The following is a 16647-nucleotide window of genomic DNA, read 5'->3' as shown; positions in this document are numbered from 1 at the left end:
ACCTGTCTCGTGACCGCCCTAGACATGGCTTCTGTTTATGTGCCTCTATTAAATGCTTCTTTCTGAGAAACCAGATTTGTCTGCCTCTTTCTTTGGCCTCTCAGCCCCTGTAGCTTCTGGTTTGCATGGACCTGCCCACCTAGAACCGCAGGCATACAGTACTTCAAGCCTGAGGGGAAGGGTGAGGTGAGGCCCAAGGAATCGTCAGGGACAGGCCACAAAGGGTATTGACTTTGCACCATTTGTGAAATTCAGCCGAGTGCCTGCAGCAGGCGTTTCAAGCAACCGGCGTTCCAAGTGTGGCCCCTCCGCTGAAGAGCCAAGAGGCAAAGACAGAAGGAAAGACCTATAAGGCCTTTGAGAGAAATGATTTGGGGACTTGGAGTCACAGGGACCCTGATTTGAATCCCAACTCTGCTTCCAACTCACTGTGATCTTGGGAAGTCGGTTTGTCTCTGAGCCTCGACTTCCCCATCTGTGAAAGGGGGCTAGGAGCACTGGTCTGGGGGGTCACTGTGAGGAGCCCAGAATCACAGGGGCTCAGGACTTCGTGGGGTGTAAAGAGAGGGCACATGGGATTATTATTGTTACTGTTGGTCTCAGCCAGCTGCCCTCTCTGCCTCTTACCTGAGACGGGGCAGAGCAGGACTCTAAGAAGTCCCCTGCCCCAGGACCCAGGACAAGCTCCTGGGAGGAGGATCTGGAGACCCCAGCGCCAAGTCTGTATGCAGGATGCCTGCCCCTAGTGTGCACCCCAGGGCTCCCCACCCCTTGAAGGTGCTGAGGGTGGACCCTGATGACCAGGGCAGAGCAGATGGAGGGCTGTCCTCAAGGAGGCCCAGCTTCCTTAGAGATGAGTGAGCTCCCTGTCTAAAGAGAAAAGCAAGCAGAGCCGGACACCCACTTATAATGAGCTTCTGGGTGGGAAGTGGGGAGCAGACTGTGGGGCCAAGGGGAGAGGCGTTCAAGGAAGACTTCACAAGAGTGGGCTCTGAAGGCTACATAGGAGTTCTCTGGGCGGATAGGTAGGAGATGATGAGCTAGGTAGAAGGAACAGCATGTGCAAACCAGGAGGCATGAAAAAGCAGGAGCACCCCAGGAATGACTTCAGCAACAAGAATAGCTGCAATGTATACACCTACTATGTGTCCACAAACTTTTTAATTAAAAAAAAAAAAAGAATAGCTACAAATGTATGGAGCTTTGACATATATTATCACATTTAATCCTCACAACAACCCCCTGGGTGTGATGAGGAAACCGAGGCTCCGAGAGGTTAAAGGACTTTCCCTGAGTCACATAGGATTCCACTGCAGGCAGTCTGATTTTGAGCTGGAGGGGTGAGGGGTGGAAGCTGGGCTGCAGAGATCGCAGGGCTGGATGAAAGAGATGCATGGTAGACCTGCAAGGCCCTGGGACCCGGAGCTGAGCTCTGAGGCTTCAGTCTCCTGAGGTGCAGGGTCCAGGCTGGCTGAGGCCTCCAGCAAGTAGGGCCCAGACAAATGGCTTGGCCAGGCCAGCATCTTCCTGGACACCTGGTGCCGCTGTGAGGGGGCCCTCATCTCCCAAGAGTGGGTGCTCACAGGCGCCAACTGCTTTGACAGGTGGGTGCACAGCCAGGAGGGGTGGTGGAGAGGGGCTCCAGGAGGGTGGCCCCCAGCCTCTCCAGCTCCCCACCTCCCCTTCACCTCCTCTCTCCACAGTTGGCCTTGGTCCCACTTCAGTGTGACCTTGGGTCCAGATCGACTGCAGATGGACTCTTGTGAGATCAAGTTACCATGGGGGAGCTGCTCTTGTCCTCAGCAGGGCCCGAGGGCTCTGGGTTTGGTAGCCTGGTCCTGGCACAACTGGCAAGGGGCAAGGCCTCCGTCGCTCACCAGCGCTGTGCAGCCTGTCCCCCTGGCCACTCAATCCCACTGTTCCCTCTTCCTGAGACAGCTCTGCTGGGGCCAGGGGTTTGAACCCGATTTCAGTAAGGATGGGAGCAGAAGCCTGGGATGGTTGAGAGACTGGGGGAGGCAGATGGCCAGGGTGGAGCTTGGGACCCTGCAGGGGCTCTGGCCAGCTGCCCGGCAGCACCATGGCCATAGGCATGCAGGGAAGAGGGCTGGCGCTGACACCTGCTCTGCTCGAGCCAGCTTCCAGCCTCACCCCTGCCCAATGGCTGACAGCCCTGCCTGCCCAATGTGCTGGAAGCTTCCCTGAGGGGACTGCGTGGGAGTGTACCAGAGGACAGAGCTGTACTAAGAGTGAGGTGGGAGCGAGGAATGTCTAGGAGCCCAGGAAGGCATTTGGGGGTGGAGAGACTTGGCACAGGCACAGGCAGGGAAGCTCGGCAATATATGTTAACAACCAGCATGGCTGGACTGGTGCAGATCTGCTGGATGTCAGCTGGGCTGAGGGTCTGCCCCACCCCATTGCAGATCCCTACATCCCACCCCAAGAGCTGCAGAGTGTCCTGCTGAGATCGCTGCGTGTCAGCATCTGCAGAAACTACCTTCTCCTCCAACCTGACTGTCCTGACCTGAAGGACAGCCTGCCCAAGGACTTCTAGTACACCAGGCTCTCCACTGGGCCCTTGAACTGGTGGTAAGGATTCTAGCAGGCCCTATGCAAGCCCCTATGCAAGCCCCTGAGACCCCTCCCCTAAAGTCGCTTCTAATGCCACTAGACTTGTTAAAGTTAGGCCTGGTCACCCGCCCATCCTATCCTGGAGTCTTCCATTCCCCAACACCCAGGGGTCGGGCTTATTTGTACCCCTGAAGGCCACCCTAGAACTTCCCACCCCTTGGGGAGACTCCCCCATTATGTCCTATTTGAATGTGGGGCCGCCTTTGGTATAGCCAGGTCTTAAACTACTGGGAGCCCCCAGTTATTCGATAACTACAAGCATTTTGCTGAAAACTAACTTGTGTGCAATACCGAGCCTCAAAGGCCAAAGGGAGGAAATAATTGGGTGAGACTGATAGAATGTGTGGGAGAAAGCACTTTAACTGGAAAGAGATGGACACAGCGGGGGAAGAAGGGAGTATGACCCCCTCTCCAGGAGGGGAAATGGGCCCTGTCTTGGGCTCTGGGTGCAGCACTTGGGCCACCAGCCCACCCGTCCCCTCCCCCAGCTGCTCTTGTCAGATGTGTGAACTGGTTACCCGCTGCCTCCCTCCCCTGATCAAATATCTTTGCTCACCAGGCAGGGGGTGGTTCAGTGGGTGCAGGCTGGGCTGAGACTGCTCCTTCCCTCCCTCGTGCAGATGGTTGATGGGACTCCCCTAGTCTGCTCCCAAGCTAGAAGCTGCAGAATGTGATGACCTGGGGTCCCTGCTCGGAGCCTGGCCTCCCGGGAGTCTACACACCTGTGAATCCCTTCATTTCCTGGATCCAAGATAATGTCTCCAACGTCTCCTTTGACACCTCTGCCAACAGATGCTGTTGGGGCTGGCCCAGGACAAGACAGAGGCAGTGAGGGTTGTTAGCCTCTGGAGTCCTGGGTTTGAATCCTGACTTAGCTACTTACCTGCCTTTGCCATCTGAATCTGTTTCCTCCTCTGTAAAATGGAGATGTCTTCAATTATTCATTTATCAACAAGTTAGTAGTTACCAAGTGCTTACTCTGTGACAGGCCACTAAGATACAAGACTGTATCTTGACAGATTCGTGGATTTTGGCTAGCAACTCCCCTGAGCGCTGGCTGATTGGGGTGCCAGGCGCCGCCCGCTGCGGGCCTCAGTTTCCCCAGCTTCGAACTAAAGAGCGATGGCTTGGATGTAAGGATTCTTGAGGTCCCTCCCAAGTTTGTTTAATAAACTTTTTCGAGGGCAAGCGTCTCCAAGCCACAGGGGCGCATCCTTTTCACCTGCTTGGACGCTGCTTGGCCCCAGCTGGGGAGCCTCCTCCGAGCACCCGGCATTCCAGAGTTAGCCCCGACAGCTGTGGTCACGTCGCCCGTGCTCTGCAGCGCCTCCCTCCGCGTCCTCGCGGTGGGGCCACAGCGACATCTAGTGGCTGAATGTATTTTAAACACTCGGCTTGCTGCGGGCGTGAGTCGGAGCGCTGCTCCCCAGGACTCAGCTCTCATTCGCCTCTGCGCTTCGGCGGGGACGGGGAGCCGGGCCGAGTCAGAGTGAACACACACTCCCTGCGCGTGCAACTGAGTCGAGCGGTAGGGCTGGCTTTACCCGACAGGTCAACGCTCCCGCCCCAGGTCTCGGTCATACCTGCCCTAAGGAGGGGTGGAGCCTCGGTGTGGAGCCCCGCCCCTTGTGCCCCGCCCCCTTATAACGGCGCCCGTTCACTGCGCCTGCGCATGCGACACGCGCACTCGCGTGGCCTTCGCGAAGGTGTCGCTGCCAAGAAACGTGTCCTGCGCGCTACGCCGTCTGTTTCTAGGGCAACGCCGGCGTCTCTTAGCAACCGCGCGCGGCCTAGGTGGGTCCCCCCGGAACCCCCAGACCTGCCATGGCGACCGCGAGTCCTAGCGTCTTTCTACTCATGGTCAACGGGCAGGTGGAGAGCGCCCAGGTGAGCGGCCGTGGACCCCGCCGGGGCCCGCCCCCCAGCGTCCCCCGGGGCCCTTCCCGCAACCCCCCGGGCTGCCCTGTGGCCCCCGGAGAGCCACGTCATTCCTCTGAGCCTCTCGGTTAGGCGGGGGAGGGGAGCCAGCATTGGAGAGCTTGGCGCGAGGTTGCCCGGACCCTGAGTCCCGATGTGCAGGAATAGAAGCAGACCTCGAGATGTTGAGCTAGTACCGAGGTCACACTCGGGCAAGCCTGTGGGCCCTCGCACGGGTCATGCCCACTTGCTTGGATCACTGGCAGGAGCCTCCTGGGGTTAACGCGAGGAGCCGAGGCTTGGCCGAGTTTCCAGCATTTGCGCTGTGTCCCGTGTGGAGTTACTGTCCCGCGTTCTGAATCCCCAGATCCTTGAACTCGGGTTCGAATCCAACCATCCAACAATGGTGGTGGCCTGGAATTGACCCAAGGAAGGTGTGCCTGCCAGGCCCGAGGGACGCTATTCCCCATCCCCCTACACTTTAGAGGAATCATTTATTGTAAATATAAACCAACGCTCACCAAGTCCTCAATATGTCCCAAAGTCGGTGCTCCGCACTGGTCCACCCTTACAGCCTTACCAGATAGGCACTACTAACACCCCCATTTTACAGCTGGGGAAATATACCAAAGGAACTGGCCTGTCTGGGAATTGAACCCACGCCTATCTGACCTCAAAGCTTCACTACACTGTCCTTCCAGGCTGTTGGAGGTGGTGTTTATTATTATTTTATAATATTATTGTGAGGATTGACTGAGACAGTTTGGGTAAGGCTCTGACAGGGCCTGATGCTTTGTAGGTGTCTCCTGCCTTCCTATTTCATCAGGGATACTACATGCTCCCACCCTGTCCGCCTCTGCCTTAGCCTAGTGCCTAAGACCGTCTTTCCCCACTCTCCTGTCCTTTCCTATTAGGGGCTCTCGGCTGGGCTGAGTCACATGTGTCTGTGCTCTCAGCATCAGCGACCCCCCCCCGCCACACACACACTGACAGTCACACTGTTCCTCCCTGCTCTGCTCTCAGCACCTCCCTCTTTTCAGGGCCTCAACTCCAGCCTTGCATATGATGGCTTCCTGGGTTCTCAGACCTTTCACTTCAGCACCATTCCCTTACACCAGTGGTCCTCAACCTTTTTGGCACCAGGGACTGGTTTCGTGGAAAACCAGGTGGCGAGGGATGGTTTTGGGATGATTTGGGGACATTACATTTATTGTGCACTTTATTTCTATTATTACCTTGTAAATAATAATGAAATAATTATACAACTCACCATAATGTAGAATCAGTGGGAGCCCTGAGTTTGCTTTCCTGCAACTAGATGGTCCCATCTGGGTGTGATGGGAGACAGTGACAGATCATCATGCGTTAGATTCTCATAAGGAACATGCAACCTAGATCCCCCACATGTGCAGTTCACAGTAGGGTTCGTGCTCCTATGAGAATCTAATGCCGCCACTGATCTGACAAGGAGGTGGAGCTCCCGTGGTCATGCGAGCAGTGGGGAGCAGCTGTAAATACAGATGAAGCTTTGCTTGCTCGCCTGCTCCTCACCTCTTGCTGTGTGGACCCGTTCCTAACAGGCCACGGACTGGTTGAGGACCCCTGCCTTAGACCTTATCTGTGCCCAGCCCTGTGCCAGGCAGTGGGGACGCAGAAAGGCATTAAATCTCTTCTCTACTCATGGTCTAGAGGAATTGACAGACTTAGACACAGGCAATCATTGCTTTTATGGAGGGAAGCACAGGGCTAAGGGAGCCAAGAGGAGACCTTAAACCAGCTTGAGAGTTAGGGCAGGCTCCCTGAAGGGTAAGTTTTGAAGGTTGAGCAGGAGTTTTCCGGATGAAGTAGGAAGGACAAATCAGACAAGGCAGAGCCTGAGCAAAAGCCAGGGGCGGTGGCACCTGGGAGTCTCCCGTGGACTCCCGCTTCTTGGTCCTCAGCCTCTGCTCTGAACACATCTCCAGCCGTCTCTTAGACCCACTCCCAGGTGTCTCACGTTCAGAATTCCCCTTGGCTGCACCTGCCTAGCAAATGCATTGGCCTCAGCATGAATACCAGTCGACAGAATCTGTCTGTGCTTTTTTCAGTTTCCAGAGTATGATGACCTCTACTGCAAGTACTGCTTTGTGTACGGCCAGGACTGGGCCCCCACAGCGGTAAGCTGGACTCTTGGGCCTCCCTTACCGCCTTCATGACTTTTGGGGTTTCTGAAGGTGTCATATCCTTCCCCTCCCCATTCAGAACAAGTTAAGAGGTAGACACTGAGTTCAGGGGAACCCAAACATGAGTGTTCCTGGTAAAGCAGGAGCAGAGGACACAGCCATGGTTGGACTCCCTGATCCATCCACCAAGACTGCACTCAGACACCCTACCCTGTGAGCTTCCCCGGGGCAGCAAACAGCAACACCTGCAGTAGGAGGCAGGCCCCAGTGAGCCAGCCTGGACGTGGCTGAGCTGTGGACACTCTGGCCAGTCCGCTCACCATTTGGCCTCTCCTCAGCCAGTGGGGAGGACCTGGAGTAAAAAGACAGAGTAGGAGCTCTCCTTCCAGGACTTCCCAAGGGGTAGCTTGCCTCCACCAGGTGAGGGACTGTGGTGACAACTTCAGCCCGCTCTGTGCTCTGCTGTTTGCAAAGCACTTGTTTCATCTTCATAGCAGTTTAAGAAAAGGAGACTGAACTTATTTAAGCTCTCTGAGCCTCAGTTTCCTCATTTGTACAACTGAGATGATAATCCTTCTTTTCCCTTTATTGATTGTCTTCTGGGTGCTGGGGATGCAGGGGTGAGCAAAGCCAAACCAGAAGACCCTGCCTTCCCGGAGCGCACGTTCTTGCTGGGGGGTCAGATAATAAGGAGTGCATATTCTAGGATGTTAGTAAGCCAGAAGTGCGAGGGGAGACCAAGCCAGGAAGTGACAGGGATGAGTGATGAGAAGGAGGCTGCGATCTCGCTAAGGCTGCCAGGGAGGGCCTTGCCGAGAAAGTAACTTTTGAGGAAAGACCTGAAGGAAGTGAGGGAACAAGCCATGTGGAAACCCGTGAGAACTGTCCAGGCAGAAACAGCAGAGAGTGCAAAGGCCCTGGAGCAGGAGCTTGCCTGGCATGTTTGAGGACCAGCAAGGAGGCTGTGTGGCCACTGGAGAGCGAGCCAGCAGGAGAGTGGCTGGAGCAGAGAGGCACCTGGGCAGGTCTTGTAGGACTTAGAATGTCAGAGTAAGGACTGTGACCTTTACTCAAAGGGAGATGGGATCCCATTGGAGAACTTTCAGCAGAGAAAGTGATCTGACTTATGTTTTTAGAAGATTCCCTGGCTTCTACGACAAGGATAGACTCGGGGGGAAAGGGCAAGAGCAGGCAGCCCAGTTGGCTCTGACAGCAGTGGAGATGGGAGAGGAGGGCAGTGGCAGTGGGGTGGTGGGAGGGGCTGGACTGCAAGTATATTCTGAAGATAGAGCCGCTGGGTTCTTTTGATGGATGTGAGGTCTGAGAGAAGGAGGAGTTAGGATTCACAGCAGGGCTTTTAGCCTGAGCACTTAGAAGTAGGCAGCTGCCTTTCAGTGAGAAGAACAGATTGGGGAGAGCTACCTGGAGCTCAGCCTGGTGTGGGTTAAGGTTGAGGCACCCACTGGATATCCAAGAGGAGGTGCTGATCCAGAGTGCAGAGGCAAGGACCAGGCTGCAGACATAAATTTGGGAATCATCGACATCTAGAGCACATTGAAAGCCATGAGATGGATGAGATCACCAAGTACAGGTAGAGGAGCTGGCCAAAGATGCAGCCTTAGGACGGCAACACTGAGAAGGAACCAGCAAGAGCCACTGAGCAGGGGCCACCCTGTGCAGTGGAGAGACCCAGAAGCCAAGGGAAGACAGTGTATCAAGGAGTAAGCAGCTGCATCAGGTGCTGCTGATGGGTCAAGTAACACGAGGATAGAGAAATGACCATTGGATCTAGCAATGTTGGTCACGGGCATTAATGGAGAAAACCCTTTGGTAGAGTGCTGGAGCCAGCAGTCACATTGGAGTGGGGTCACAAAAGAATAGCAGGGGAGGAATTGGAGCCGGTGAGTGTGGCAGCTCTTTGAGGCAGTTTTGCTATAAAGGGAGCAGAGAAAGGGTTGGTGGGTGAAAGAAGCAGCAGAGTTGAAAGAGGACTATTTTTGATGGAGAAAACACATTTACGTATTTACCGATGGGGATACTCAGGTGAGGATGGGCATACTCAGGTGAGGGTGGGGATGCAGGAGAGTGTAAGCATGCTGGACCATTCCTTCAGTGGGGCAAGAGCTTGGGACCAGATCTAGTGCCCTTGTGCCCGGGAGAGTGGCTGGCCTCCCAGGGTTGTCAAGCTACGGCGTTAAAGTACCAGACTTAAAGAGGTACTCCATCATCTCTTAGTCCCCTTTGTTTGGAAGTTAGTGTCTTGGGAGAAGACAGCTGAGAAAACAGCCCTCCTAACTGCCTGCTGAAGGTAAGGGGAGGAGCCGCAGCAGCTTGGCTCTGCTCTGAATCCAGCCGTCTGTGTCACTGTCCCCACAGGGTCTGGAGGAGGGGATCTCACAGATCACATCCAAGAGCCAAGATGTGCGGCAAGCACTGGTGTGGAACTTCCCCATTGATGTCACCTTTAAAAGCACCAACCCCTACGGCTGTGAGTCTGCAGGGGCCCTGCGGGGTAGGGTGGCAGAGCTTTCACACAGCACCCCCAAGACAGCCTCTGCCTCATCCAGCCCATGACTGTTCACATTCAGATTGTCACCTGGGCTCTTGAAGCAGCCCTCAACGTTCTCTCTCGCCATCTGTCCCTTTCCCTCCTCTTCTTCCTCATCCCCACTCACCCCCTTCATCTGCTACAGGCTGTGCAGCTGGCCTTCTGGAAGTTCAGAGTGCATCAGGGCTAGTGGCCACGCCTGTAAAAGGCAGGCTCCCCACCCTGGCATGCAGGACTGTGGCTGTTTGGCCTGGAGGCCTGACTCTGTGCCTGCTGACTTCCCATGGCGTGTTGTGTTCCGGCTAGACCCTGGCACTTTCTCCTCCTGTGCTAGTCCCTCAACTTTCTTCATCTGAGCTTTATTCATGCCGATCCATCTGTCTGGATACCATTCCCACGTCCTATGTCTAACCTCTTTCCCAAGGGTTTCCTGGCTGGCATTGCTTACTTTCTACCTTGGCTGGTGGTTATTAACCATTCTGATTGTTCACTTGCACTTCATAAGTGCCTACTGGGCACAAAGCCTGGGCTTAGTCTCCATGGGGACTATGAATACTTTCACTGTGTGGACTTATCCGAGCTTCCCAATCATACCTGCTGGAGAGATTTCTCTCCATTTCTTTTCCCATATAAGGAAACTGACACTCAAAACTGACATCATTTGCCTTCTGCTTTACATCTAGTGACCAAGTGTGGATTTTAATTCAGGCCCATCTGATTTCACAATCTAGGCCTTTCTACTGCACGTGGCCTGGGCCTAGGCTTACCACGGTGTGGAGGGTCTGGAGCAGAAAATGCTTGGTGGTCCTCCTGAGCAGGGAATTCCATCCTGCTGTCATCATCCATGAGTAGGAAGTTTCAATAGACTTCCTGGAACAGTGCAATAGATACTGTAGGTACTGGACGAACCTCCTCCTGCCGAGGACAGGTAGGAGAGGTAAATGTAATACACAAAAGCAAAAACAAAAAGCAACTACCTCAGAGGCATCAGAGAGCTAGCAAAGTAGAAGAGATTTACCAGGCAAGATCCAGGAGAACAGAAATCCAGAGAGGTTACCCCAATCCCATCTCCTCTGGGAGTGTTTGCTGATTTCAATAGAGGTGATTGAGAGACTGATCAAGACTTTTGACAGCCTCTCTGGGCCCAGGACACAAAAAAACTGATGTTCAGAGCCTTCCAAGGGGTTGGGAGGAGGGCCTCAGGTAAATCTCACCAACTGGGTTAAGACCTCAAAGAGCTGCCCTAGGAATAAGGGAGAGATGGAAGCAGAGCAGCCTCACAGGGATTTCAGCTCAGCCCCTGATGATTTCAACCTCCTGATTCTTCTATTCAGCTCCAAGATTGTTACACCAAGGCACCTGACAAAAACAAATTAGAAACCTCTTTGGGCTGGGCATGGTGGCTCATGCCTGTAATTCCAGCACTTTGGGAGGCTGAGGCAGGCAGATCGCCTGAGCTCAGGAGTTTAAGACCAGCCTGGGCAATATGGCAAAAATCTGTCTCTACTAAAAATACGAAAATTAGCTTGGCATGGGGGTGGGCGCCTGTAATCTTAGCTACTTGGGGGGCTGAGGCAGAAGGATCGCTTGAGCCTAGGAGGTCGAGGCTGCAGTGAGCAGAGATTATGCCACTGCACTCCAGCCTGGGTGACAAAGTGAGACCCTGTCTCAAAAAAAAGAAAGAAAACTCTTTGGAGAAAGATAACATCTCATAGACATAAAATTATTTCTATATATTTTTTCAAATGTAGTATCTGGCATATAATGAGGCACACAAGAACCAAGACAACATAAATGATAACCAGCAAAAATAAGACAATAAAGCAATAGAGATAAACAGAATCTCTAGACACTGAAATTATCAGATATATTTTTACTATGATCAAAAGAGATAAAACAGACTGAGAATTATGGCAGAGAACTAGGAAGCCTGACTTTTTTTTTTGAGACTGAGTCTTGCTCTGTTGCCCAGGCTGGAGTGCAGTGGCACGATCTCAGCTCACTGCAAGCTCCGCCTCCTGGGTTCATGCCATTCTCCTGCCTCAGCCTCTCGAGTAGCTGGGACTACAGGCACCCACCACCGTGCCTGGCTAATTTTTTTTTTTGTATTTTTAGTAGAGACGGGGTTTCACCGTGTTAGCCAGGATGGTCTCGATCTCCTGACCTCGTGATCTGCCCGCCTCAGCCTCCCAAAGTGCTGGGATTACAGGCGTGAGCCACCACGCCCAGCCGATTTTTTTTTTTTTTAATTGCAGACAGAGTCTTGCTCTGTCTTTCTGAGTAAAGTGGCGCCATTTCAGCTCATTGCAACCTCTACCTCCTGGATTCAAGCGATTCTTATGCCTCAGCCTCCCGAGTAGCTGGGACTACAGGCATGCACTACCATGTCCGGCTAATTTTTTGTATTTTTAGTAGATACAGGGTTTCACCATGTTGGCCAGGCTGGTCTTGAACTCCTGAGCTCAGGCAATCCTCCCACCTCGGCCTAAGAAAGTTCTGGTGTTACAGGCTTGAGCCCCATGCCTGGCCATATTTTTTAAACATTGTAATAGAAATTCTAGAATTGAAAAATATGATAACCAAAAGCAGGAATTCAGCAGATTAAACACAGCTGAAGAGATAATTATATACTGAAAGCTAGGTCAAAGGAAAATATCTACAGTGAAACCCAAGAATAGAAAATATAGATGAGAAGGTAGGAGACAGAGAATACTGAAAGTCTGCCATATGGAATTGGAATCCTGGAAGGAGGGGGAGAGGACAAGCTAGAGACAATATTGGAAGGGATAAATAGCTACAATTCTTTTCAAAAATGATGAGAGACATCAAGCCACAAATTCAAGAAGACAAAACTCAAGCAGGATAAATGGAAGAAACCCACCCCTAGGTGCATGATAATCAAACAGTTGAAAACCAAAGACAAAAAGAAAATCTTTTTTTTCTCTTTTTTTCGAGACGGAGTCTTGCTCTGTCACCCAGGCTGTAGTGCAGTGGCACGATCTCGGCTCACTGCAACCTCCGCCTCCCAGGTTCAAGCAATTCTCCGCCTCAGCCTCCCGAGTAGCTGGGGATTACAGGTGCCTGCCACCATGCCTGGCTAATTTTTGTATTTTTAGTAGAGATGGGGTTTCACCATTTTGGCCAGGCTGGTCTTGAACTCCTGACCTCATGATCCAGCCACCTCAGCCTCCCAAAGTGCTGAGATTACAGGCATGAGCCACTGCACCCAGCCAAAAAGAAAATCTTGAAAGCAGCTAGTACACAGATGTATGCATTTGTCAAAATCCATTGAATAGTACACTTTAAGATTTATGTTTCATTATGCATAAATTTTATCTCGAAAGAACTGTGAACAAATATTGAGCTCTATTTGCTGACATGCATAGTGAAGTATTTTGGGGAAAGTGTCCAGAGATCTGTAATTTACTTTGAAATTCCTCACAAGTAGGATGAGTTGACTGAGGCATGGGGAGAGGCAGTAAAGCAAGTAGACTCAGCTGTCAGTGGTGATCCGGTAGTGAGTCAGCGCCAGTACATTGGAATTCTTTTAGCTTTTCAGGAGGAGTGGAGTATTTTCTTTGACCACAGTGAACTTAAGCTAGGGACCAATAGCAAGGATAATGAGAAAAATCTCCATATGTTTGAAAAATAAGAAAATAACTTCTAAAAACAACCCATATGTCAAAGAAGAAATACTGATGGAATAATGGAATTTTGAATTGAATGATAATAAAAATACTGAGCTATCTGAATTTGCAGGGGGCAGTTAAAGTCATGGATAGAGGGAAATTTTGTCATTTTATTTTATTTTTTATTTTTATTTATTTATTTAATTTTTTGAGACAGAGTTTTGCTCTTGTTGCCCAGGCAGGAGTGCAATGGCACGATCTCGGCTCACTGCAACCTCCTGCTCCTGAGTTCAACCGATTCTCCTGCCTCAGCCTCCTGAGTAGCTGGGATTACAGGCACGTACCACCACGCCTGGCTAATTTTGTATTTTTAGTAGAGACAGGTTTTTTCCATGTTGGTCATGCTGGTCTCGAACTCCTGACCTCAAGTGATCCGCCCGCCTCGGCCTCCCAAAGGGCTGGGATTACAGGCGTGAGCCACCATGCCTGGCCGTATTTATTTGTTTTTTGAAATGAAGTCTTGTTTTTGTTGCCCAGGCTGGAGTGCAATGGCGCTCGGTCTTGGCTCACTGCAAACCTGCCTCCCGGGTTCAAATGATTCTCCTGCCTCACCCTCCCAAGTAGCTGGGATTACAGGTGCCTGCCACTATGCCCAGCTGATTTTTTTTGTGTTTTTATTAGAGATGGGGTTTCACCATGTTGGCCAGGCTGGTCTCGAACTCCTGACATCAGGTGATCCACCCGCCTCAGCCTCCCAAAGTGCTGGGATTACAGACCTGAGGCACTGCACCTGACCAATTTTGTAATTTTAAATGCATGTTAGAGAAGAAATTAGGCTGAAAAATTAATGATTTCAGCATCTATCTTAAGAAATTAGTGGCTGGGTCGCCCCATCCGGGAGGGAGGTGGGGGGGTCAGCCCCCTGCCGGGCCAGCCACCCCGTCGGGGAAGTGAGGGGCGCCTCTGCCCGGCCACCCCTACTGGGAAGTGAGGAGCCCCTCTGCCCGGCCAGCCGCCCTGTCCGGGAGGGAGGTGGGGGGTCAGCCCCCCGCCCGGCCAGCCGCCCCGTCCGGGAGGGAGGTGGGGGGGTCAGCCCCCCTCCTGGCCAGCCGCCCCGTCCGGGAGGTGAGGGGCGCTTCTGCCCGGCCGCCCCTACTGGGAAGTGAGGAGCTCCTCTGCCCGGCCACCACCCCATCTGGGAGGTGTGCTCAACAGCTCATTGAGAGCGGGCCATGAAGACAATGGAGGTTTTGTGGAATAGAAAGGGGGGAAGGGTGGGGAAAAGATTGAGAAATCGGATGGTTGCCGTGTCTGTGTAGAAAGAGGTGGACATGGGAGACTTTTCATTTTGTTCTGTACTAAGAAAAATTCTTCTGCCTTGGGATCCTGTTGATCTGTGACCTTACCCCCAACCCTGTGCTCTCTGAAACATGTGCTGTATCCACTCAGGGTTGAATGGATTAAGGGCGGTGCAAGATGTGCTTTGTTAAACAGATGCTTGAAGGCAGCATGTTCGTTAAGAGTCATCACCACTCCCTAATCTCAAGTACCCAGGGACACAAACACTGCGGAAGGCCGCAGGGTCCTCTGCCTAGGAAAACCAGAGAACTTTGTTCACTTGTTTATCTGCTGACCTTCCCTCCACTATTGTCCTGTGACCCTGCCAAATCCCCCTCTGCGAGAAACACCCAAGAATGATCAATAAAAAAGAAAAAAAAAAGAAATTAGTGGCTGGGTACGGTGGCTCATGCCTATAATCCCAGCATTTTGGGAGGCTGAGGCGGGTGGATCACGAGGTCAGGAGTTCAAGACCAGCCTGGCCAACATGGTGAAACCCCATCTCTACTAAAATACAAAAAATTAGCCGGGTGTGGTGGTGGGCTTCTGTAGCCCCAGCTACTCAGGAGGGTGAGGCAGGGGAATCGCTTGAACCCAGGAGGCGGAGATAGCAGTGAGCTGAGATCGCGTCACTACACTCCAGCCTGGCGACAGAGTGAGACTCCATCTCAAAAAAAAAAAAAAGAAGTAGTAAAAGAAGGCTGTGTGTGGTGGCTCACGCCTGTAATCCCAGCACTTTCGGAGGCCAAAACGGGTGGATCACCTGATGTCAGGAGTTCGAGACCAGCCTGGCCAACATGGTGAAATTCCATCTCTACTAAAAATATTAAAAATTAGCCAGGCATAGGCTGGGCGCAGTGGCTCATGCCTGTAATCCCAGTACTTTGGGAGGCCAAGGCGGGCGGATCACCTGAGGTCGGGAGTTCAAGACCAGCCTGGCCAAAATGGAGAAACCCTGTCTCTACTAAAAATACAAAATTAGCCAGGCATGGTGGCACGTACCTGTAATTCCAGCTACTCGGGAGGCTGAGGCAGGACAATCACTTGAACTCGGGAGGTGGAGGTTGCAGTGAGCCAAGATCATGCCATTGCACTCCAGCCTGGGCAACAAGAGCGAAACTCCGTCTCAAAAAAAAAAAAAAAAAATTAGCCAGGCCCGTGGCAGGTGCCTATAATCCCAGCTACTGGGGAGGCTGAGTGAGGCAGGAGAATCACTTGATCCTGGGGGGCAGAGGTTGCAGTCAGCTGAGATTGTGCCACTTCACTCCGGTCTGGGCGAAAGAGTGAAACTCAATCTCAAAAAAAAAAGAAATTAGTAAAAGAATAGCAAGTTAAACCCAAAGAAAGCAGAATAGAATGAGAAACAGCAGAAATTAATTCATTAAACAGAAAGCACACTTACAACAGAAGAGATGAAACAGGCAAAAGTTGGTTTTTAAAACTGAAAACCCCAAGTTAAGACGATGAAAAAACAGGCTAAGTGGGGTCACTCACACCTATAATCCCAACACTTTGGGAGGCTGAGGCGGTAGGATCGCTTGAGCCCAGGAGTTCAAGACTAACCTGGGCAACATGGTGAGACCCTGTCTCTACAAAAAATAGAAAAATTGGCCAGGCACAGTGGCTCAAACCTGTAGTCCCAGCTACTCGGGAGGCTGAGGTGGGAGGATTGCTTGAGCCTAGGAGTTTGGGGGTGTAGTGAGCTATGATCATGCTACTGCACTCCAGCCTGGGTGCCAGTGCTAGACCCTATCTCTAAAAAATAAGAAGAAGAAACAGAAGACAGAAATGGCAGGAATGAAAAAGGAACATGTTACAGATCTTGCAGACAGTAAAAAGATAAGATATAAAGAACAGCCATTTGCTATACATTTGGCAAGGTAGATGAAATGGTCAAATTCCTAGAAAAAGATAACTACCAAAACTGCAAAAAAGGAATAAGAATCTGAGTAGTCCTATGTCTATTAAATTGAATCTATAATTAAAAATGTTCTCACAAAGAAAGTTCCAAGTCCGAGCGTCTTCATCACTGAGTTCCACCAGGCATTTAAAGAATGACACCTTCCATGGCAGAAGTGTAAGAAAAAAAAGAAGAGGAAGTAACGGCAGATTTACACAAACTCCTAGAATTGAAAAGATTAAACATTCCCCAGCTTTTTTAGGTCAGCATAGTTTTGATCCTAAAGCCTGCTGAGGACATTAAAAAGAAGAAACTCCTTCATGAACAGAGTTGCAAAACTCCCAAACAAAATATTCAGAAACTGAATTCAAAACTCCTAAATGAAATATTCAGAAACTAGCAAGATAAAAAAAGGATAATATAATACATCATGAGAAGTAGGGTTTATTCCAAAAATACAAAGGTTTTATGACATCTATAGTTGGCCAGGCACAGTGGCTCATATGGAGGCCGAGGTGGGAA

At 51.5% G+C, this 16647-nt stretch overlaps 1 protein-coding gene across 7 annotated transcripts in view; it reads left to right on the top strand.

Annotated features, from left to right (window-relative positions):
- Window positions 1-4259: 4259 nt before the first annotated feature.
- Window positions 4260-16647, top strand: part of B9D1 (B9 domain containing 1) — a 28260-nt gene continuing 15872 nt past the window's right edge. For 6 of the 7 annotated variants that reach the window (XM_016932250.3, XM_009432602.5, XM_063798914.1 and 3 more), the window contains exons 1-3: window positions 4302-4518; window positions 6636-6704; window positions 9087-9198. In XM_016932250.3, coding sequence (XP_016787739.1) covers window positions 4456-4518; window positions 6636-6704; window positions 9087-9198 — 244 coding nt within the window. In that variant the 5' untranslated portion in view covers window positions 4302-4455. Of the gene's footprint in view, window positions 4519-6635; window positions 6705-9086; window positions 9199-16647 lie in introns of all 7 variants that reach the window. The other variant, XM_001153772.7, reaches the window with a different exon arrangement.

Source organism: Pan troglodytes, chromosome 19 (genome assembly GCF_028858775.2).
Source record: "Pan troglodytes isolate AG18354 chromosome 19, NHGRI_mPanTro3-v2.0_pri, whole genome shotgun sequence".
Classification (NCBI taxonomy): domain Eukaryota; kingdom Metazoa; phylum Chordata; class Mammalia; order Primates; family Hominidae; genus Pan; species Pan troglodytes.
This window is presented reverse-complemented; position numbering and strand designations above follow the sequence as displayed.